The sequence below is a fragment of the Mastigoproctus giganteus genome, chromosome 10 (genome assembly GCF_048544385.1).
Source record: "Mastigoproctus giganteus isolate SK-2022 chromosome 10, ASM4854438v1, whole genome shotgun sequence".
NCBI classification, from domain to species: Eukaryota; Metazoa; Arthropoda; class Arachnida; order Uropygi; family Thelyphonidae; genus Mastigoproctus; species Mastigoproctus giganteus.
This window is the reverse complement of record NC_143584.1, coordinates 191,221,149-191,242,511: the sequence shown is the minus strand read 5'-3', so window position 1 is coordinate 191,242,511 and position 21,363 is coordinate 191,221,149. Positions and strand designations below refer to the sequence as shown.

The 21,363-nt window shown below is 39.1% G+C and overlaps 1 protein-coding gene across 1 annotated transcript in view; it reads right to left on the bottom strand.

Annotated features, from left to right (window-relative positions):
• LOC150079670 (ATPase family gene 2 protein homolog A-like) overlaps window positions 1–21,363 on the bottom strand; it is a 238,027-nt gene that overhangs the window by 22,852 nt on the left and 193,812 nt on the right. The window contains exon 12 of the mRNA XM_090383160.1: window positions 10,095–10,259. Coding sequence (XP_090239286.1) covers window positions 10,095–10,259 — 165 coding nt within the window. The remainder of the gene's footprint in view (window positions 1–10,094; window positions 10,260–21,363) is intronic.

The following is a 21,363-nucleotide window of genomic DNA, read 5'->3' as shown; positions in this document are numbered from 1 at the left end:
CCCTAAAAAAGATATATCATTTTACCTAGAAATCGGAGTGTCACTAAAGATAAGCATAACAGCAGAAGAATCGAATCCTTTTTGCGAGATATAAGACAAGACTGAGTTTTAGAAGGGTTGAAATCAACTAAGTTGTCTTTGCCCCACTGGAGAATTACCTGAAGATCTGCATTTAAGGAATTGGTAGCAGATTTTGAGAAGTTGAAGCTGATTGAGCAGGGCAAGGTTTCTCAAAATGGAAAGTAGAAAGCAATGTGCTATCATCAGCAAAACTATGGATAGGATTTCCAGTCAATGGAAGAAGGTCATTAATATCCAAGAGGAAAAGAGTGGGAGAAAGAACTGAATCTTGGGGAACACCGGCATTAGTGGAAAAGTTAGAAGACAGAAAGCCTTCTACTGTCTACCATCACCATCAGTGAGCAATCAGAGAGAAAACTGGAAAACCAATTACTAAAAACAGTTGGAAAACCACAAGATGGAAGCTTGTTTAGAAGACCTTTATGCTAAACATGATCAAAAGTCTTTGAGATGTCAAGAGCAACTACTTGTGTTTCACCGAACCTTTCCATTGAATTAGTCCATAAATAGGTAACAAAAGCCAAAATATCACCAGCGGATCGATGCTGATGGAATCTATACTGTCAATCGTTGATCAGATGGAAAGTTTCTAGGTAGTTTAAGGGTTGATGGTTAATTGATTTCTCCATTACTTTAGAAAGAGTAGAAGTAATTGCAATGGAACAATAATTGGATGGGACGGATTTGTCACCCTTTTTAGGAACTGGCTGGATATGAGCAAATGTCCAAGCAGAAGGAAAAATACCTTTGGAATAAGAAAGTGAGAAAAGGAGGCAAAGAACAGGAGTAAGTTTAGGAGCACAGGTTTTGAAAACAAGTGGAGAAATACCATCGGGACCTGGTGCTTTCTTAGCATCAAGATTCATCAAAATCCTTCTGATATCCTTTTGACGGAAGACACAGGAGGCATTGAATGGAGCGTGTTGGGAATGGTGGGAGGTGTTTTTTTCCAAGATCATTAATACATGAGCTGGAAGAAAAATGGGATGCTAGCAGGTCAGCTTTATCCTTGGCTGAAGTGACAACAGAACCATCTGGTTTGGACAGAGGTGGGAGCAGAGATGGGCAAAAGTTGCGGCCAATAGCTTTTGCAAGAGACCAGAATGCTTGGCTACCATTAGGGCAAGAAGCATGTTTTCTAATCTTAGCCTGTCCAAACTCTAGTTTGGACTGATTAATAACTGCTTTACAATTAGGCGCCTCCGTAGCCAGGTGGGAAGGAGCAGCAGTGCGTAGCACACGCTTCTTGATTAGACAGGGGTTCGAGCCCGTAACCACCAAATACGGAGGATGCGGGAAGGTCAGGGAATGACCACCGCATTTCCCGGAGCAATATGGTCTTAGTTGCTAATGCTCCGAAATAACAAACAAACTATAGTATAGTATAGCTTTACATTTGTTGCGAGCTTTTGTGTAGGCAGAACAAGCCAAAAAACAATTTTTTGGCTTGTTTCTAATTCTTCAGAATTAGGAACAAGCCAATTACGATATGCAACATTCTTCTCTTGAACAGCCTTAGCACATTTATTGGACAACCAAGGTTTAGATAAAGGACGAGATTTAAAAGTGGAGTGTGGGATAAAGGATTCCATTCCTGCAAGAAGAATTTCACTGACACGATCTGAGCAAACGTTGACATAAGTTTTGAAACAGTAATCCAACCAAGGAAAAGAAATCTCGCAGGTCATCCCATTTTGCATTCTTGTAATGCCAAATAACACAAGGTTGGGAATAGCCATGAGATAAAGGCTCCATTGGAGAAGAGACAATCACCGAGTTGTGATCTGAAGTGCCTAAAGGACCTCTCACTTCGACCGTGTACCTAGAAGGGTTGTTTGTAAGAAAAAGATCAAGTGTGTTAGCATTAGCATTAGTAGAGGCATATGATGCAAGAAAGCAAGCTTATTCAGCATCAGCCAAAAAAAAAAAAAAAAACCCCACTCCCATTTCACCCATCTGTTCGTTCCAAATACCTGTCCAGTTGAGCTTTAAATTTGTTTAGGCTATCAACTTCTACAACAAGTGATGGAAGTCGGTTCCACCAACCAACCACCCGCTGGCCAAAGGCAAATTTCCGCACATCTATCCGACATCCGTCCTTCCTCAATTTGAATTTATGCCCTCTGAGGTGATTATTCTGAGCAAGATGAAGAATCCCATTGGCATTGAGCATGCTCAAACCATTCAAAGCCTTATACACCTCTATCAGATCACCTCGCCGGTGCCTAGTCTCCAGACTCTGTAATTTGCAAAACTTAAGCCTTTCTTCGTAAGAGCAACCCTTTGTTCCATTCACTAATCTTGTTGCCCTTCTCTGTACCCGTTCCAGCAGTTCTACATCCTTCTTGAAATGAGGCCTCCAGACCTGTATACAGTACTCAAGATGTGGCCTAACCATTGCCTTATGCAAGAGAATAATCACCTCCTTATCCCTGCTAGAAAAATTCCTGTATATCATTGACAACACACCATGAGCTACTCTTGCAGCTCGTCTGCACTGCTCAGAGAACTTCATATCTGCCTGCACAATTACCCCCAGGTCCTTTTCATTCTCCACCACTGTCAGTGTAGTACCGCAGAGTTGATACGTTGCTCTGGGGTTACTGTTTCCCATATGTAGTACTTTACATTTGTCAATGTTAAACTTCATTTGCCACCTCTCAGCCCATCTGTTCAACCTTTCCAGATCCTGTTGCAGCAGCATAGCGTCAGTAGTGTCCTTAACGACCCTGCCAACCTTTGTATCATCTGCAAACTTGGACATTAAACTTGATATCCCATCATCAATATCATTCATAAACACCAAAAACAACAACGGACCCAACACTGAACCTTGAGGAACTCCACTAATAACATTAGTCCACGTTGAGCAGTGTCCATTGATTACCACTCTCTGTCTTCTGCCACTCAACCAACCCCTTATCCATAGCAGCAATTTGCCTCCAATGCCACACTGCTCCAATTTGTGCAGCAGTCTTCCATGTGCAACAGTATCAAAAGCCTTTCTAAGATCCAAATATATAATATCAAAGTTATTCCCTGCATCCAGTTCTTTTGTGACTACATCATAGTATCCAATCAAATTGGTCAGGCAAGACCTGCCCTTAACAAAACCATGCTGCGTCTGAGCTATAACTGAATTCTTGTCTAGATGATCCTGCAGTGCTTCTTTAACCAGTGCCTCCATTAATTTACCTGGAACAGAAGTTAAACTAACAGGTCTATAATTACTTGTGTCAGCCTTTGATCCTCCTTTGTGAATTGGGGTTACATTTGCACATCTCCAGTCTATGGGTACCTCCCCTGAGTCCAAAGAAGCTCTCATAATTATGGCTAGGGGTTTGCATACTTCCTTTGCTGCCTCCTTTAATATAACTGGATAGATCCCATCCACCCCAGGTGCCTTTTTTATGTTTATCCTCAACAATCTCTCCTCCACTTTCCTCTCAGTTATTACAAAATCATCCAGCTCACTGCCAATGTTTACTTTACCTACATCATTCTCCTTCCTGAATAACTCCTCATGCGTGAATGTAGATGCAAAATACTCGTTTAGATTGTTAGCCACCTGAGCAGGATCCTCAACTGTTGAACCATCAATATCCAGTGGACCAATCTGATTCATCCCTTTCCTTCTCGAGTTCAAATATGTAAAGAACTCTTTTCTGTTTTTCTTTGCATCCTTTGCCAAGGATTTTTCGTAGTCTGCCTTTGCCTGCCTAATCTCCTTTGTGACTTGGTTACAGACCAACTTATATCTATCATAGGCTTCCATGTCACCCATTAATTTGTACGTATCCCATGCATTTTTCTTCTCTGCCACATGTCTCATTAATTCATCTGACAACCATTTAGGCCTAAACCTTGAACAATATTTCTTAGTTGGTATGTAAAGCCTGGTAGCCTCCAAGATTAGTTCCTTGAATGCTTCCCATTTTGAGTTTGCTGTTGGTAACATCATCAGTTGGTCCCACTGTATAGAATTTAAATACTGTCTCAGTCCATCGTAGTCGCCTTTACGGAAGCAATAACCCTTCCTTTTACCCCTAATGGTAGTTACCTCTTTGAGTAAATCCCACTTCAGCACACTGTGATCACTGCCACCTAGTGGTTCATTTATCTGCAGATTCTTAATGCATGAAGAATCACTGCTGATAATCAAATCAAGAGTATTACTCCCTCTAGTTGCCTCCCGAACATGCTGATGTAGAAAACAATCATCCAATAAATCCACAAAAGCCCTGCTAGTGCGTGAGTAACCAGCCCCCAAATTCTAGTCAATATCTGGGAAATTAAAATCTCCCATTATAAGACTCTCTGATTTACTGGCCCACTCTATTTCCCTGTACAGTTCCTTATTATACTCATCAGAGTCATTAGGCCTATAGCACACTCCTACTCTCAATTTTGATCTCCCAATGCTTATGTCACACCAAACTGACTCAACACTGCACTGTCCAGCGATGTTGACTGGCTTCACTTCCTTGGTTTTTATGTGTTTCTTAACTAATACATAACCCCTCTCCCCCTTCCTATCCTGTCTATCCTTTCTGTAGACGTTGTACTCCCCAAATTGCAGTTCTGCATCCCTTATATCTGTGTGACACCACGTCTCTGATATCCCAACAATATCTGCCTTTGATGTTTTGAGCAATACCTCAAATTCATCAAATTTATTTACTAAACTCCTAGCATTGGTGTACACACAAGTATACCTGCACCTGTTTCTATTCTTAGCTACCCTAACACAACCCATGTGTTTACTTGTACCGCAATGGCTCCCAGCAGTCTCTGAAATACCATGCATCTTGTTTTTCAGGCTTCTACTCATTCTAATAGAAGCAGTGCAAGAATCTCTTTCACCTCTGCCAGTGGCTACTGTCAATCTATTGGTCTTTGTCTCCCCTGTTCTTTGCCTTCGGGCCCGAAAAAGAGTAGCTACGCTAGTGGTTATAAGCATGTTTCTATTTATTATTATTTCGAAAGTACACTATACACACATTTTACATTTATGCACGTACAAATTATTATATTAGAGTTACCCGTGCATTTGTGTCTGTAAATTGCGTGTGTTCTCTGGTCGATCTGCCTGTTTTGCTGGCCAAAAAAACCCCAGTTTCTGGAGGGAGGGAAACCTATATCCGCCTGACCAATCCACAAATTCCAGTCAATATCTGGGAAATTAAAATCCCCCATTATAAGACTCTCTGATTTACTGGCCCACTCTATTTCCCTGTACAATATCTTATTATACTCATCAGAGTCATTAGGCCTATAGCACACTCCTACTCTCAATTTTGATTTCCCTATGCTTATGTCACACCAGACTGACTCGACACTGCCCTGTCCATCGATGTCGACTGGCTTCACTTCCTTGGACTTTATGTGTTTCTTAATTAATAGCATAACCCCTCCTCCCCTCCTGTCCTGTCTATCCTTTCTATACACATTGTATTCCCCAAATTCCAGTTCCGCATTACTTATATCTGTGTGACACCACGTCTCTGATATTCCAATAATATCTGCCTTTGATGTTTTGAGCAATACCTCAAATTCATCAAATTTATTTACGAAACTCCTAGCATTGGTGTACACGCAGGTATACATGCACCTGTTTCTATTCTTAGCTACCGTAACACAACCCATGTGTTTACTTGTACCGCAATGACTACCAGCAGTCTCTGAAATATCCTGCATCTTGTTTTCCAGGCTTCTGCTCATTTCAATAGAAGCAGTGCAAGAATCACTTCCACCTCTGCCAGTGGCTACTGTTAATCTATTAGTCCTTGTATCCCCCCAACTAGCGGTTTTCCGACCCACATAACTCTGCCTTGACAGCATCAGCAAAAATTCTTTTCTATTTAAGTGTATCCCATCCCTGTAGAAGCAATCTCTCCTGTTAACAAGTACAGTCCAGGCTGAAAAAAATTCTACCCCTTGAGCCTTGCACAATCCCTCCAGGGCCGAATTGATCGACAAGGCTCTCATCATATACTCCCTCCTATCGTGTCTGGGCAGAATTGCAGACACTTTCAAGTTCAACCCTAATTCACGGCTTTTTTTCAACAGTGACCTGTACTTGCTAAGTAATTCCGCCGGTCTCCTACTCTTAATATCATTAGTGCCAACGTGTACAACTATATCACCTTTTGTGCCCTTAAAAGATGATATCCGCTCTACAACGTCATCAACCTTTGCCCCTGGCAGACATACCCTGGTCCTATTCCACCTATCCTTTTTACAAAGCATGTTCCCCGTTTCCCTGACAATAGAGTCACCAACAACTACTAGTTCCTGTGGGACCAGCGCATTCTGCCTAGGGGGCTGCCTCTGTGTTGCCTGATGACCAAGTGCAAGCTCTGGCATTGATGTGGGCAGCTGAGAGCTTGATGGGCCCCTCAATTTATTTCCTTCGAGGGCATCCACCCTGTCCTTCAAGCTCTCATAAAGGCCCATAACAACGCTGAGTTGTCGCCTGATTTCCTTGCACTCCTTACATCGTGCACACACAAAGACATCCCCCTTGGCAGTATCATGTCCCGTACCTGACTGCTCCGCAAACATCAAGCAAACAGTGCATTTTAAAAGACTGTGATTCAGAGGGCAACTGCCCCCCTCAGTTCTCCCCTGAACCACAGCACTCCCATTAGCTTGAGCCTTTTGCTTTGCTGCTCTGGTCAGAGTCATGATTCCGATTTAATTCAATAAAATTCAAAACAAAAATTAAATCCTTAAGTTATATCCCAAAACAGTTATGTTATATATATATATTTTTTCGGTATCTAGTGTTTTCTACGAGTTCCATTTATACAACTTCCGTATCACGTGTACCACTATAGTTATGTATTAATTATTTGTTACGATTAAGTCGTTATATATATATATATATATATAGAGTTAAAAATACAATTTAATTGACAATAAAGTTTATCAAGATTAATATATTTACTGATTAATTGACAATATTATATTATGCACTATACTACACTAAGCTTATGCTATTGTGTAAAAATGGCGGGAATTCACGAACGGTATTTCTACGGACTCGTAAGTATTGATTAGCTTTCAAATCTCGCTATCTCAATTTAGAATAAACTAAGGATCCTAACTAGGTCTATAATCTACTTATAGAAGATAATTTGATATAACAATTGGTTAATAAATCGACTAAATTTGGTTAAAAAAAAAAAAGACCTCTCGTTCAATTTGTGACACGTGGATTTGATACCGTTACCGATACTAAGTAATATCTACAAAATCTCTGTCTAAGTTAAACTTTAAACTAAGTATCGTAACTAGGAATATAAAGCTACTCTAGAAAATAAGTTAATATGACAATTTAAACTAATAAAGCAGAAAATAAATCAGGAAAAACTTCTCTGTTTCAAGAGCTTTAAGGAGCAACGTCCGCACAGGCTAACTTCGCATTGTCCGGTATTCTTGTAGGTAAATGAACAATCTGTGCAAGGTTATTAGTAATTGCAAAAGTCTCAGCATCTCGACCAGCTCGGTCGGTGTGACTAGAAAACAGAAGCCAGCTGGAGTTGTGAACATTAAAATCACCAAGGAAAATTACCTCACTGTTAGGAAAGTTGGACTGGAGAAAGTCAAGTTGCAAAGAGAGGAAGTCGAAGAGCTCCAACTGATTGGTGGAGTTGGGAGAACGGTAGAGACAACAGATGAATTTGACACAATGAGGTAGAGAGATTTTAAGCCAGAGAAGATCAAAGAGAGGAGATTCCAAATTACCAAGTCTCTGACAGGGAATATCGGAACGGACATATGCACAAGTACCACCTTTGAGGCGAAAGGAATCATAAAGGTAATAATGTGGGCAACTAAGATGAGCAATAGTTGAATCAACCGATAACTGAGATTCTGTCAGAAAAAGTACATTGGGTTTGGAAGACTGCAAGTGGAAATGGACATCAATGAGATTAGAATTAAGACCATGTATATTTGTGAAATGAACTAGGAAGTGTTTGGGAAGTTTAGATCTTTTTGCAGATAATCTTACACTATTATTTTTGGTAATTCATGGTATATTGAATAGTAAGAAAAAGTGGGTGGGAAATGCTGTATGAAGTAATGAAATTTTTGGATATGGCGTACATATGGTAAGAATATACCCAGATCCTTGACATAAAGTGGCCTTGACGATGCTCCCCGCATACACACTACTCGGACTCCCTCCAGTCACTATCTGGCAGAGTAGAGGTAGCAAGATTATACACTAGCTGATCTGGAAGTCTCCTAGAGAATTACCAATGGGTTCGGTCCGGTGTACTAACTAGCGGCCGGCCTTCGAACACCGTTTTAGAGCTGTACCCTCGAAATGTAAGGAATATTGGATCTCGGCACAAAGTTCGTCATAACTTCAAAAGTCATCAATCATACTGCATGATGGAAGAGATAGGGAAGGGTTGACCGGAACTTAGCTCTAGAGACTAAACATGGGTTCCACCACATAAGCAAAGTGGTGGTATTGCAACGGTTGATGAGAGTCACCTACCACCTAGTACTGCCTGGAAGCATAGAGGGGGCGGCATTCCTCCATGTGGTGTGGGTGCCACACCTTGACCCCTGCCTACATTGGTTCACATCTGGGTCGTCACCCACTATGTACTTGTGTATGGAAGTTATACCCAGGATTACTAACAGTGCCACCATCGTGAAGGTGCAAGCAGAGGATTTGGCTATCACAGACCGTCCGGATTTCACCAAAATTGGGTCCAGTTGACTTGAGTGTCACCCGAATATCAGTTCCATCAGCGTTTTAGACTCCCAGGTAGCAAATACTTGCTCCAGGAGCATTATTTTCTTGGTAAACAGCGAGGAGGACTGTTTTGTTTCTGTAGTGCTGCAATATTTTGATCAATAACTGCTTTGGGAGCTCCAGTTTATGAATCAAATGGGTGGAGATTGTTTACTAGTTCCTCCAAAAGGAGCCTGAAAAGTGTTTTCCTTCATGAGGGGAAACATTTATGTTTCTGTTCCAATTGCACATTTTGTTCATTAAAGGAGAAGTATAAAAACCTAACTAGTTCTTAATAAAGTTAAATATGAAGGGCATAATTTTAGATTTTGTGTAGTCTTGAATACATATGTTGTTAGGGCAGCAATCAGGCTACACTAAAATCCCATGTTTCATATGTGAATAGCAAAGCAGAGCATGATATCAGCAATGGACAATAAAACAGTAATGATATTAAGTTAAAAAAGTAATGATATTAAGTTAAAAAAGTAATGATATTAAGTATTGACAATAAATGCTCGGTATTATTCCAATTTCTAGCCAATGAAGGTGAATGCAGCATTAAGGAAAAGGATCCCAAAAAATTTTGAAAAAGGAATCATTCCTCTTAATAGCAATGCCAACTTCATTCCAATAAAATAAGAACACTATGCCATTCAACACTGCAATAAGATTGTAGTCAGATTTCTTTTCTTCAGATGTTTTCTCCAAATAGCTATGAATCTATCTAGAGAATTTCATTTCAGCATGCACTCTCCCCAACATCATGTATATGTTGGGGAGAGTGCATTAAGATGATTTCCTAACATGAAAGAGAAATGATTTACTGTGTGATTATCGAAAATTCTGAGTAAAATCTGACTCCCCCCCAGCCTCGTGTTAAGGTCTTTATTGTACAGTTTGGAAATAATTTTGAATAAATTTTTTAAAAATAAATTTTGAATAAATTAGTTTAAAAAAATAACTCTTAATTTTCTGTAAACCTTTACCCAGGACTTAAGGTGTTTATTATTACTGAATAAGCTACAAAGTTCTCAGACAGAGGTAATGGAGTGAATTTTTTTTAATGAAAAAAAAAAAAAAAACCAGTTTCAACAATTCTAACACTCAAAAAAAAAAAAAAAAAATAACGAAAATGAATTTGGTGTCACTGGGAAAGTACAGCAAAATCAAAAACTGTTAGAGCTGGTAAAGGATCAATCAAATGCATAGTGAAAGCAAATAGAAATAGTCAAAAATGAAAACAATGATACTTTACCTCGGCTCCAGAATTTCCATGTGTTCTGGTAACCAATTCAGTTGTAGATACATCTTTTCCAATAGGTCTTTTCTTCATTTCAATTTGTATAATTTCATTCCTAGTTGCTGAATTTGGTAACGGAACATACACGATACTGTCTAACCTACCAGGACGTAAAAGAGCCTACAACAACAAAAACAAATTATATTTTTTAAAATTCAAACATCAGTTGTTAAATAATAATATATAAAATTTAAATTGATAAAATTTTTAGACTTATAAGGACTTTGGTCCGTGAGGTTGTCACAGACATTCTCTCAGATATGGCAGACAAGCTATACTTGCTACCTGGGAGTCTAAAATGCTGATGAAACTGATATTCGGGTGACACTCAAGTCAAGTGGACCCAATTTCGGCGAAGTCCGGACGGTCTGTAACAGGCATATCCTCTGCTTGCACCTTCACGATGGTGGGACTGTTAGTAATCCTGGGTATAACCTCCATGCACAAGTACATGGTGGGTGACCACCCAGGTGTGAACCAACGTAAGCAGGGGTCGAGGTGCGGCGCCCACACCACATGGAGGAACGCCGCCCCTCTATGTTACCAGGCAGTACTAGGTGGTAGATGACTCTCATCAACCGGTGAAATACCACCATTTTGCTTATTGGAGGCTTGAAGTGGTGGAACCCATGTTTAGTCTCTAGAGCTAAGTTCCGGTCAACCCTTCCCTATCTCTTCCATCATGCAGTATAATTGATGACTTTTGAGGTTATGATGAACTTTGTGCCGAGATCCAATATTCATTACATTTCGAGGGTACAGCTCTAAAACGGTGTTCGGAGGCCGGCCGCTAGTTAGTACATCAGACCGAACCCATTGGTAATTCTCTAGGAGGCTTCCGGATCAGCTAGTGTATAATCTTGCTACTTCTACTCTGCCAGATAGTGACTGGAGGGAGTCCGAGTAGTGTGTATGCGGGGAGCATTGTCGAGGCCACGTTATGTCAAGGATCTGGGTATATTCTTACCACATGTATGCCATATCCAAAAATTTCATTACTTCATACAGCATGTCCCACCCACTTTTTCTTACTAGTGAATACACCATGAATTGTCAAAATAATAGAGCAAGCTTACTGCGAAAAGATCTAAACCTCCCAAGGACTTCCTAATTCATTTCACAAATATACGTGGTCTCAATTCCAATCTCAACGATGTCCATTTCCACTTGCAGTCTTCCAAACCTCATGTACTTTTTTCTGACTGAATCTGAGTTATCAGTTGATTCAACTACTGCTCATCTCAGATGTCCAAATTATTTGAGGTATGATTCCTTTCGCCTCAAAGGTGGTACTTGTGCATATGTCCGTTCTGATATTCCCTGTCAGAGACTTGGCAATTTGGAATCTCCTCTCTTTGATCTTCTCTGGCTTAAAATCTCTCTACCTCATTGTGTCAAATTCATCTGTTGTCTCTCTACCGTTCTCCCAACTCCACCAACCAACCACTTGGAGCTCTTTGACTTCCTCTCATTGCAACTTGATTTTCTCCAGCCCAACTTTCCTAACAGTGAGGTAATTTTCCTTGGTGATTTTAATGTTCACAACTCCAGCTGGCTTCCGTTTTCTAGTCACACCGACCAAGCAGGAGGAGATGCTGGGCTTTTGCAATTACTAATGACCTAGCACAGATTGGTCATTTACCTACAAGAATACCGGACAATCCTAATCATACAGCCAATACGCTTGATCTTTTTCTCACAAACAATTTTAAGTACACGGTCGAAGTGAGAGGTCCTTTAGGCACTTCAGATCACAACTTGGTTATTGTCTCATTTCCAATGAAATTTTTATCTCATGGCAATTCCCAACCTCGTGTTGTTTGGCATTACAAGAATGCAAAATGGAATGACCTGCGAGACATCTTTTCTTCTTTTCCTTGGTCAGATTACTGTTTCAAAACATCTGATGTCAACGTTTGCTCAGATCATGTCAGTGAAATTATTCTTGCAGGAATGGAATCCTTTATCCCACACTCCACTTTAAAATCTCGTCCTTTATCTAAACCTTGGTTTTCCAATAAATGTGCTAAGGCTGTCGAAGAGAAGAATGTTGCATATTGTAATTGGCTTGTTTCTAATTCTTCAGTTTCATTTTCTGCCTACACCAAAACTTGCAACAATTGTAAAGCAGTTATTAATCAGTCCAAACTAGAGTTTGAACAGGCAAAGAGTAGAAAACTTGCTTCTTGCCCTAATGGTAGCCGAGCATTCTGGTTTCTTGCCAAAGCTATTGGCCGCATCTTTTGCCCATCTCTGCTGCCACCTCTGTCCAAACCAGATGGTTCTGTTGTCACTTCAGCCAAGGATAAAGCTGACCTGCTAGCATCCCATTTTTCTTCCAGCTCATGTATTAATGATCTTGGAAAAAAACACCTCCCACCATTCCCAACACGCTCCATTCAATGCCTCCTGTGTCTTCCGTCAAAAGGATATCAGAAGGATTTTGATGAATCTTGATGCTAAGAAAGCACCAGGTCCTGATGGTATTTCCTCCGCTTGTTCTCAAAACCTGTGCTCCTGAATTTATTCCTATTCTTTGCCACCTTTTTTCACTTTCTTATTCCAAAGGTATTTTTCCTTCTGCTTGGAAATTTTCTCATATCCAGCCAGTTCCTAAAAAGGGTGACAAATACCTCCCATCCAATTATCGTCCCATTGCAATTACTTCTACTCTTTCTAAAGTAATGGAGAAATCAATTAACCGCCAACTCTTAAACTATCTAGAAACCTTCCGTCTGATCAACGATCACCAGTATGGATTCTGTCAGTGTCGATCCACTGGTGATATTCTGGTTTATGTTACCCATTTATGGACTAATTCAATGGAAAGGTTCGGTGAAACTCAAGTAGTTGCTCTTGACATCTCAAAGGCTTTTGATTGAGTTTGGCATAAAGGTCTTCTAAACAAGCTTCCATCTTATGGTTTGCCAACTGTTTTAAATAATTGGTTATCCAGTTTTCTCTCTGATCGCTCACTGAGGGTGATGGTAGATGGCTCTCTGTCTTCGAACTTCTCCACTAATGCCAGTGTCCCCCAAGGTTCAGTTCTTTCCCCCACTCTTTTCCTCTTGTATAATAATGACCTTCTTCCATTGACTGGAAATCCTATCCATAGTTTTGCAGATGATAGCACATTGCATTCAACTTTCCATTTTGAGAAACCTTGTCCTGCTCAATCCGCTTCAACTTTTCGAAAATCTGTTACCAATTCCTTAAATGCCGATCTTCAGGTAATTCTCCAGTGGGGCAAAGACAACTTAGTTGATTTCAACCCTTCTAAAACTCAGTCTTGTCTTATATCTCGCAATAAGGATTCTTCTGCTCCTATGCTTATCTTTAGTGACACTCCGATTTCTAGGCAAAAGGATATATCTCTTTTGAGGATTACCCTGACTTCTAATCTCTCTTGGCACAAGCACATTACATATATTGCTTCCTCTGCATCTAAAAAACTCGGTTTTCTCTTTCACTCTTGGCGTTACTTTTCTTCCAAACAGCTGCTCACTCTGTATAAATTGCAAATCCGCCCTGCCATGGAATACTGTTCCCACATCTGGGGTTGTGCCCCCAAAACCTCTCTCAGGCTTCTTGATTCCATTCAGAAGAGGGCAGTTAGGTTAATTAATGATTCATCTCTAACAGAGTCTCTCCACTCGCTGTCTCATAGACGCACTGTTTCTGCTGCATGCCTCTTCTACAAATACTTCCATGGGCACTGTTCTTCTGAATTGGCTTCTATAATTCCTGCTCTCTCTTTCAAAACAGTCCGAACATGTGCCGCCACCAGCCAACATCCATTTACTGTCTAACTTCAAACACACAGAACCAACTTTTCATCTTCCTCATTTATTCATTCAACTGCCGTTTTCTGGAACAACCTTCCTTCATAGGTATTTCCTGAAAATTACAATCCACAGAAGTTCAAGTCCAATGTCAACAAATATCTTCTTTCGTCTTCTTAACCTCCAACCCAAGCACGGTACTAAGTACTATAGTTTCTAATACCTCTCGTGTTTGGGGTTCACATAAAAAAATAAATAAATAAATAAAAACAATAAAAGCATATAAAGACTTAACCATAGTCATAGATATTAATCAGCTTCTACCAAAACATCCAATATTCCAATTTGTTTTCTTCCTCTTGGTCTCATGCCCATAACGTTTGGTTCAATTACATCTCTTAACAAGCAGTTCCACTGAATACATGTCTACTCCAATTTTTCTTCCTTTTCTTATAGCTTTACCATGTTTCTATTTTTTTCTTAACATTCTTAGTATTTCCTCACTAATCCTATATCTACATTTCTCTCTTTCCTCCCAACACATTGGTGCCTCTGTAGCCATGTGGGCAGGAGCAGCAGTGCATAGCACACACTTCTTGATTAGACCAGGGTTCGAGCCTGTGACCACGAAATACGGAGGATGTGGAAAGGTCAGGGAATAACCACCGCATATCCCCGGAGCAATATGGCCTTAGTTGCTAATGCTCCTAAAAACCAAATAACAAACAAGAAATGCTTCTTGATTAGACTGGGGTTTGAGCCCGTGACCACCAAATACGGAGGATGCGGAAAGGTCAGGGAATGACCATCGCATATCCTCGGAGCAATATAGCCTTAGTTGCTAATGCTCCCAAAAACCAAACAGCAATGGAACAAACAGCCCAACACATTTCAAAGTGTTTTAACTCTTCTAATATCCTCCTTCTTTAGTGCCTATGTGTCAACCCATAAAGCATGATACTCCATACAAAACACTTAACTAACCTCTTCCTTAATTCAATATACATTTTATCTGTAAATATCTGCTCCCCATTCTCAAATCAATAATAGCTTTACATAAAACTATAGGGTAAAACACCTAATTCATACTATAGAGAAAATCACCTAATTTAAAGTTAATTCAAAGTGTCTACAATTTCAAAACAGATCGGTATTAATTAATCAAGAGATGCTCATATTAATACTATGCAGAATTTTCATAATTCTCATTTAAAATTATGAAAATTATTATTTATTAATAATCTTGTAGTTGAGAGAGAGAGAGAGAGAGAGAGAGACCATATCCTGGGATACTATTTGTTGTCTAATATTTATAATTTATGTAAAAAAAAGCGCAACATTTATCTATTTTCTATGTTATAGATTCAGTCAGCTTTTGTAATTAACCAAAGTGATCCTGCTAATTATACTATGTGAGCCAGTGACTAGCTTGATATCACTTCAGAATGCTGAGGATGGTAGACAGAAAATTCCTAGTGTTTGAATACAATTATGGAATTTTACCATGGTTGTATGGAATCAAAACTCTGTCCCCCTGCACATAAATAAGTGACTATTTATGGCAGATATTAATCAAGAAAGCTAACTGAAAGGAAAATATTACACTCAAATATATACTAAAATAAATACAATATAACAACAACAACAAAAAGAAAAATAACAAAAAAACATTGGTTTTCAAGATATTAGAAATGTTAAATTTCAAATGTGATAAAACTTTTATACTTTTGTCTTTTAACTTGGCTTGGCAAAGTGGTATTAAGTATGAGAGAAAAGATCCTAAAGCAGCTTTATAGTTAATCTCTTCCATAAAGTTACTTAGAGGGGAACAGGTATCCTGTTCCCCTCTAAGTATTGGATCCATTCAGTGTTTTAGGCTGAGTGTGGATGGATCCACTGATGGATCCAATATCTCTCTATTACAGAAGATTTAGGAGAAGTCCAGTTGGCCTGCCTCCCTAAAATCCACTCATGCACACCTTCTCGATGGTAAGCCCTGTTACGTCACTTAGTTGGCAACAAACGTGTAGAGTGGTTCTCTTCAAGATGCCTGGTCAGCGTGAAGAGGAAAAGACCAAACCCTCCAGCATATGACAGCACAACAAAAAAAATTGCCCTCAGTCCCCAGCAGCTTTCACTATCCCTCTTACGGCAGCGAGAGGATCAGAGTGGAAGCAGAGGTGCTAAGGATCTCTGGGTACGACCAGGCTGCTATGCACGGAAACTGAACTTGGCCTGTTATAATGTAAGATCACTCATTGGTGAAGACAGAATATTAGAGCTGGAAAAGGAATTAGAAAATGTGAATTGGAATATCATCGGTTTGGCTGAAACAAGAAGAAGAAATGAATCACTTATAAGTTTATCAAGTGGAAATCTGCTGTACACCAATGGAAACAGTGAAAGGAGTGAAGGTTGAGTTGGGTTTCTGGTCCATAAAGATTTTAAAAACAACATTTTGGAATTCAAAAGTACATCACCAAGGGTGTCAAGACTAATACTCAAGATTTCTAAGAGGTACAAGCTAAAGATTATAATGATTTATACACCAACATCGATGATGAAGAGGTTGAAGAAATGTACACCGAAATTGAGAGTCTTCTAGATGAGCAGAAAACCTACTACACTATTAATATAGGGGACTTCAATGCTAAGGTTGGAAAAAGGCAAAACAGTGCAGAAAGAGGAACTATAGGAAATTTTGGAATTGGTGAAAGAAATAAAAGAGGTGAAAGACTTGTGGAATTTGCAGAATCTCAAGGACTGTCAGTAATGAAAACTTTTTTCAAGAAAAGGGTGAACAGAAAGTGGACATGGAAGAGTCCAAATGGATTAACAACTAATGAAATCGACTTCATCCTCACTAACAGAAGATATATTGTGAATGATGTTACCGTCCTGAACAAGGTAAATGTTGGAAGTGATCACAGAATGGTAAGATGTACACTTGATATAGATGTAGGAAAGGAAAAATCTGACTCGAGTAAATAATACAAAGGTCTTTGAGATAACAGAGGAGGAGAAAAAGCAGTATGTACTGAAACTTAAGAACAAGTTTGAGCTTCTGCAGACTGCTCAGGACCAAGATATCGACGAGGAATACTACAACTTTCTGAAAGTGATAAAGCCCAAGAAACCTATAGGGAAAAAGAAATCCAAAGAAGAAAAAATTAGTCAAGAAACACTTGTCATGATGAACCGAAGACGACAAATGAAGATCAAGAAAAACACTGACAGGGAGAAAATTGAGTATACTGAGTTATGCAAAGCCATTAGAAAGACTCAGAGAGGACATACGAAGATTTAACACAAGAAAAGTAGAACAAACATTAAGGGAAAACAAAGGATTTAAATCAGCAGCCATGAGCAGTAATACAGAAAGACAAATGATACTGAAACTGAAGAATAGCGATGGTGTACTTATAAACAGCAGAGAAGGTATAATTCAAATAGCAGAAGATTACAATAGAGAATTATACAAGGAGCGAGGGAATGATGCCAGCAGTGGGGAAGATGGATTGCAAAGTAGCAACACATACGACATACCCGATATTCTTCCTGATGAGGTAGAACATGCATTGAAGAAAATGAAGAATCAGAAAGCCCCGGGGGAAGATGAAGTTACTGTAGAGTTGTTAAAATTGGGAGGAAGAGACATAACGCAAAAACTGGCAAGGCTCTTCACAAAGTGCATTAGAAAAGGTGTGACGCCTAAGCAGTGGAATAATGCAATCATAGTTTTGCTGCATAAGAAAGGAGATAAATCAGAAATTGTAAATTACAGACCAATTAGCTTGTTATCCCACATCTTTAAGTTGTTCACAAGGGTCATTACTAACAGATTAGAAAGAATACTTGATGAGAATCAACCGAAAGAGCAAGCTGCCTTTAGGACAGGATTCTCAACTATGGATCACCTTCACATAATATCACAGCTAATGGAGAAAGCAAATGAATATAAAACACCATTATGCCTGGCATTTGTGGATTATGAAAAGGCATTTGACTCCATACAGCATAAGGCAATGTTTAGGGCACTGGAAAGACAAGGCATAGATACCCCATATATTATGATTTTGAAGAAAATATATGAGAGTGCTACCTCCTTTATTAGACTAGACAAAGACAGTAGGAAATTTAAAATCGAGAAAGGAGTTCGACAAGGAGACACAATATCTCCGAAGCTGTTTACTGCTGCCCTCGAGGAAGCTTTCAGAAGATTAGACTGGTCGCAGAAAGGAGTCAATGTGAACGGAGAGTACCTAAACCATTTACGATTTGCAGATGACATTGTGGTCATAAGCCATGATCCCAAAGAATTAGAGGAAAATCTTAAATCAGTTATGCACAGTTAGTAAGGATTTTGGACTAAAGATGAATATGGCTAAGACAAAAGTAATGATGAACAAGTATGCCACAGAAAGGGAAATAATGATTGAAGGAGCAGTAATAGAAAAGGTGGAGTCATATACTTATCTGGGACAAGTTATTAGCTGTAATAATGATAAATGGCTGGAAGTCAAGAGAAGAATAAATTTTGGATGGATAGCATTCAGGAAATATAGTCACATACTGAAGAGCAATATCCCAGTTTGTCTGAAACGTAAAATAATGAACCAATGTATACTCCCCACCATAACTTATGGAAGTGAAACTTGTGCACTCAATAAAGAATGGAAGAGAAGCTGAGAACTACACAGCGAAGAATGGAACGAATTATATTGGGAATCAGACTGTTAGATAAAAAGAGAAACACATGGATTAGGCAGCAAACTCAAGTAAAGGACATTCTTATGAAAACTAAAGAACTAAAATGGTCTTGGGCAGGAGACATAGCTCGAAGACATGATGACAGATGGACTAAGAAAATAACAGAATGGTACCCAAGAGGAGCTAGAAGAAAACCTGGAAGACAAAGGCGGAGATGGATAGATGAAATTCATGAGTTTTTGGGCAGTAAATGGATGGCCAGTGCTCAAAACAGAAGGAACTGGAAAGTTGCTGGAGAGGCCTTCATTCTTTCAATTCATGCAGTGGATTGAAAATGGCTGATGATGATGATAAAGTTACTTTAATTTTTATGCATAAAAAATACATTCATTTCCACAAAACAAAGAGTAAATTTTCACAACTGTATGCAAACACATTTTTCCAGTTATACCAACATACTGGACTCTCTCTCTCACACACACATGTGGTCTAAAATAACTTCAAATTGGTTAATGGTTCATGCAAGTGCTCTATGACCAGCTTATGTAGAGAAGTGAGTGCTATGTTACAAAGTTTACTGAATGAGTGGCAGTGTTAGGAGAGAGAAATAGCACCCATTTTTTCATGGACTAAAAGTAGTAAACTGCAAATAATATTTAAAAATAAGAATACTCTCTTTCATCCATCATCACAATTTGATATGTTGGCTCTTTAGAGGCTTGGTGAAGAATTTCCATTGTTTGCTCATCTGTTTTGTTTTTGGGTAAATCACTAAGACACATAAACAAAATATATGAACAAACAATGGAAATTTGCTTGTACTAACCTCCAAAAAAGTCGAAGTTCGGCTGTCTGTCAACAAGGTCATGTCAGTCTTCCAAGATTCTAAAGGTATCATCCTTCCAGATACCTCAAAAGGCAACAGCATCACTGGAGAGTACTACAAAAATCTCCCAGGAAAGCTATCAAGTTGAAGAGATGTAGGAAACTGAATTCTTTAGTTCCAAACTACTGCAAATAGTTGGAGACCAAAGAATTCAATCCTCAGTTATTTTTCCACATATCAGATGCACACAATATGTAGAAAAAATATTTGCACTTGACGACTAGCAGTAAAATGAAGGTGCAAACAATTCACTGAAGACTGCCACTAAAGGTGAGGAATGGCTAGGTCAGAAGTTAAATGTATGTTTGGGTAAAGGATAACTGAGGGATACCCACTGATCAGATGGCTGACATTTTCAACATTAGACATTTATCAATCAATACAATATTTTTCAGAAACTTTTCCATTATTGGTAATTGTGTAGTGATGCATTACTTAGTTATAGCACCAAAGAAGCACAGTATCACCATTATGAACCAGAAACAAAGTGGTCAGTAGGTGCACTTTATTTTCCAGTGCAAAGATTTTTTGCACCTGTTACTCAAAAATTCAAGCTAATGTCATTGAAAAATGTCTGCTCAAAGAACAGAAAAGTGTTCGGCCACGGCGGATTTTCTGTAGTCCGCATTTCTTATCGCCTTTGTGTGCTCCCCCAGACGCCGCTTTGTTTCCCCCACATAACATTAATGTTATTTACATTAACATTATTTACAACTAACATTAATATTATGTGGGGGGAAACAAAGTGGCGTCTCAAGGATCGTCTGGGGAAGCACACAAAGTCGATAAGGAATGTGGACTACAGAAAATCCACCGTGGCTGAACACTTTTGGGAGAAGCAGCGCCATATCTCCCCGGACGAAGCAGCTATTGACTGAGCGCATAGGTTTTGGGACCACACAAGTGGCCCGAGAGCTTGCAGATTAGTTCCATTGAGAACAATATTAATAGAGACAGGGGGTATGCGTATCCATCCTCTCTTTGAGGCAGTGATCCTTAGAGGAGATGAACGCTTCCACTTGACACGCTCCCGAGCCACTTCTGGTTCCGACACGCACGAGAACAGTGCATGTGCCACAAATCACGTGACATGTGCCGTGAACCTGCGAGTATTTAAAGGTGCACTGTAAAGTAAAAAAGTGTACTGTTGAGAAAGAAGGCTGAGCCTCTGAAAGCTTCAGATATTTTATCGCTTTTAACCTGGTATATTTTACTGTATTTTAATCTGTTTTACAGATATTTTATCACTTTTAAGCTGGTATATTTTAGTGTATTTTATGAAATTTTAATTGTTTGTTTTATATTCACTGTAAATAGCAATTTATTGTAAGTTTAATTATAAAGTTATCAAAATTTTGGCTTTCGTTTTATTTCGTCATTTCAACATACGGTTGCTGAAAAATACTTAAAATTACATTATGAATATACCCAACCCCAGAGGCATATTTGGAGGACTTGTAAAAGAAAGTCTATTTCCAGAAGAAGGTGCACCATCTGTATGCCTTTTATGAAAATTTTATGTCCATTTCCTGAGAGATACAAAAAATTTATATAGGTCATACATTTCTCCAGTTTTACACACATTTTGTCTCAATGGGAATCAAATTCATAACTATCTTGATTTTTTAGTGCAGGGTGTAGTTTTATTTTTCAAAAATGACATATTAAATAGACTTTGCAGTTCTGAAACTTTTCTTCCATCTACTATTCACTGGCACCTGACAATAATAACTAAAGAAACAAGTAACATTATATAAACACAGACATACATAATATACGGGGTCCGGAAAATTTACCGCCAGCAATTTACCGCCGCGTCAGTTTATCGCATAAACAATTTACTGCC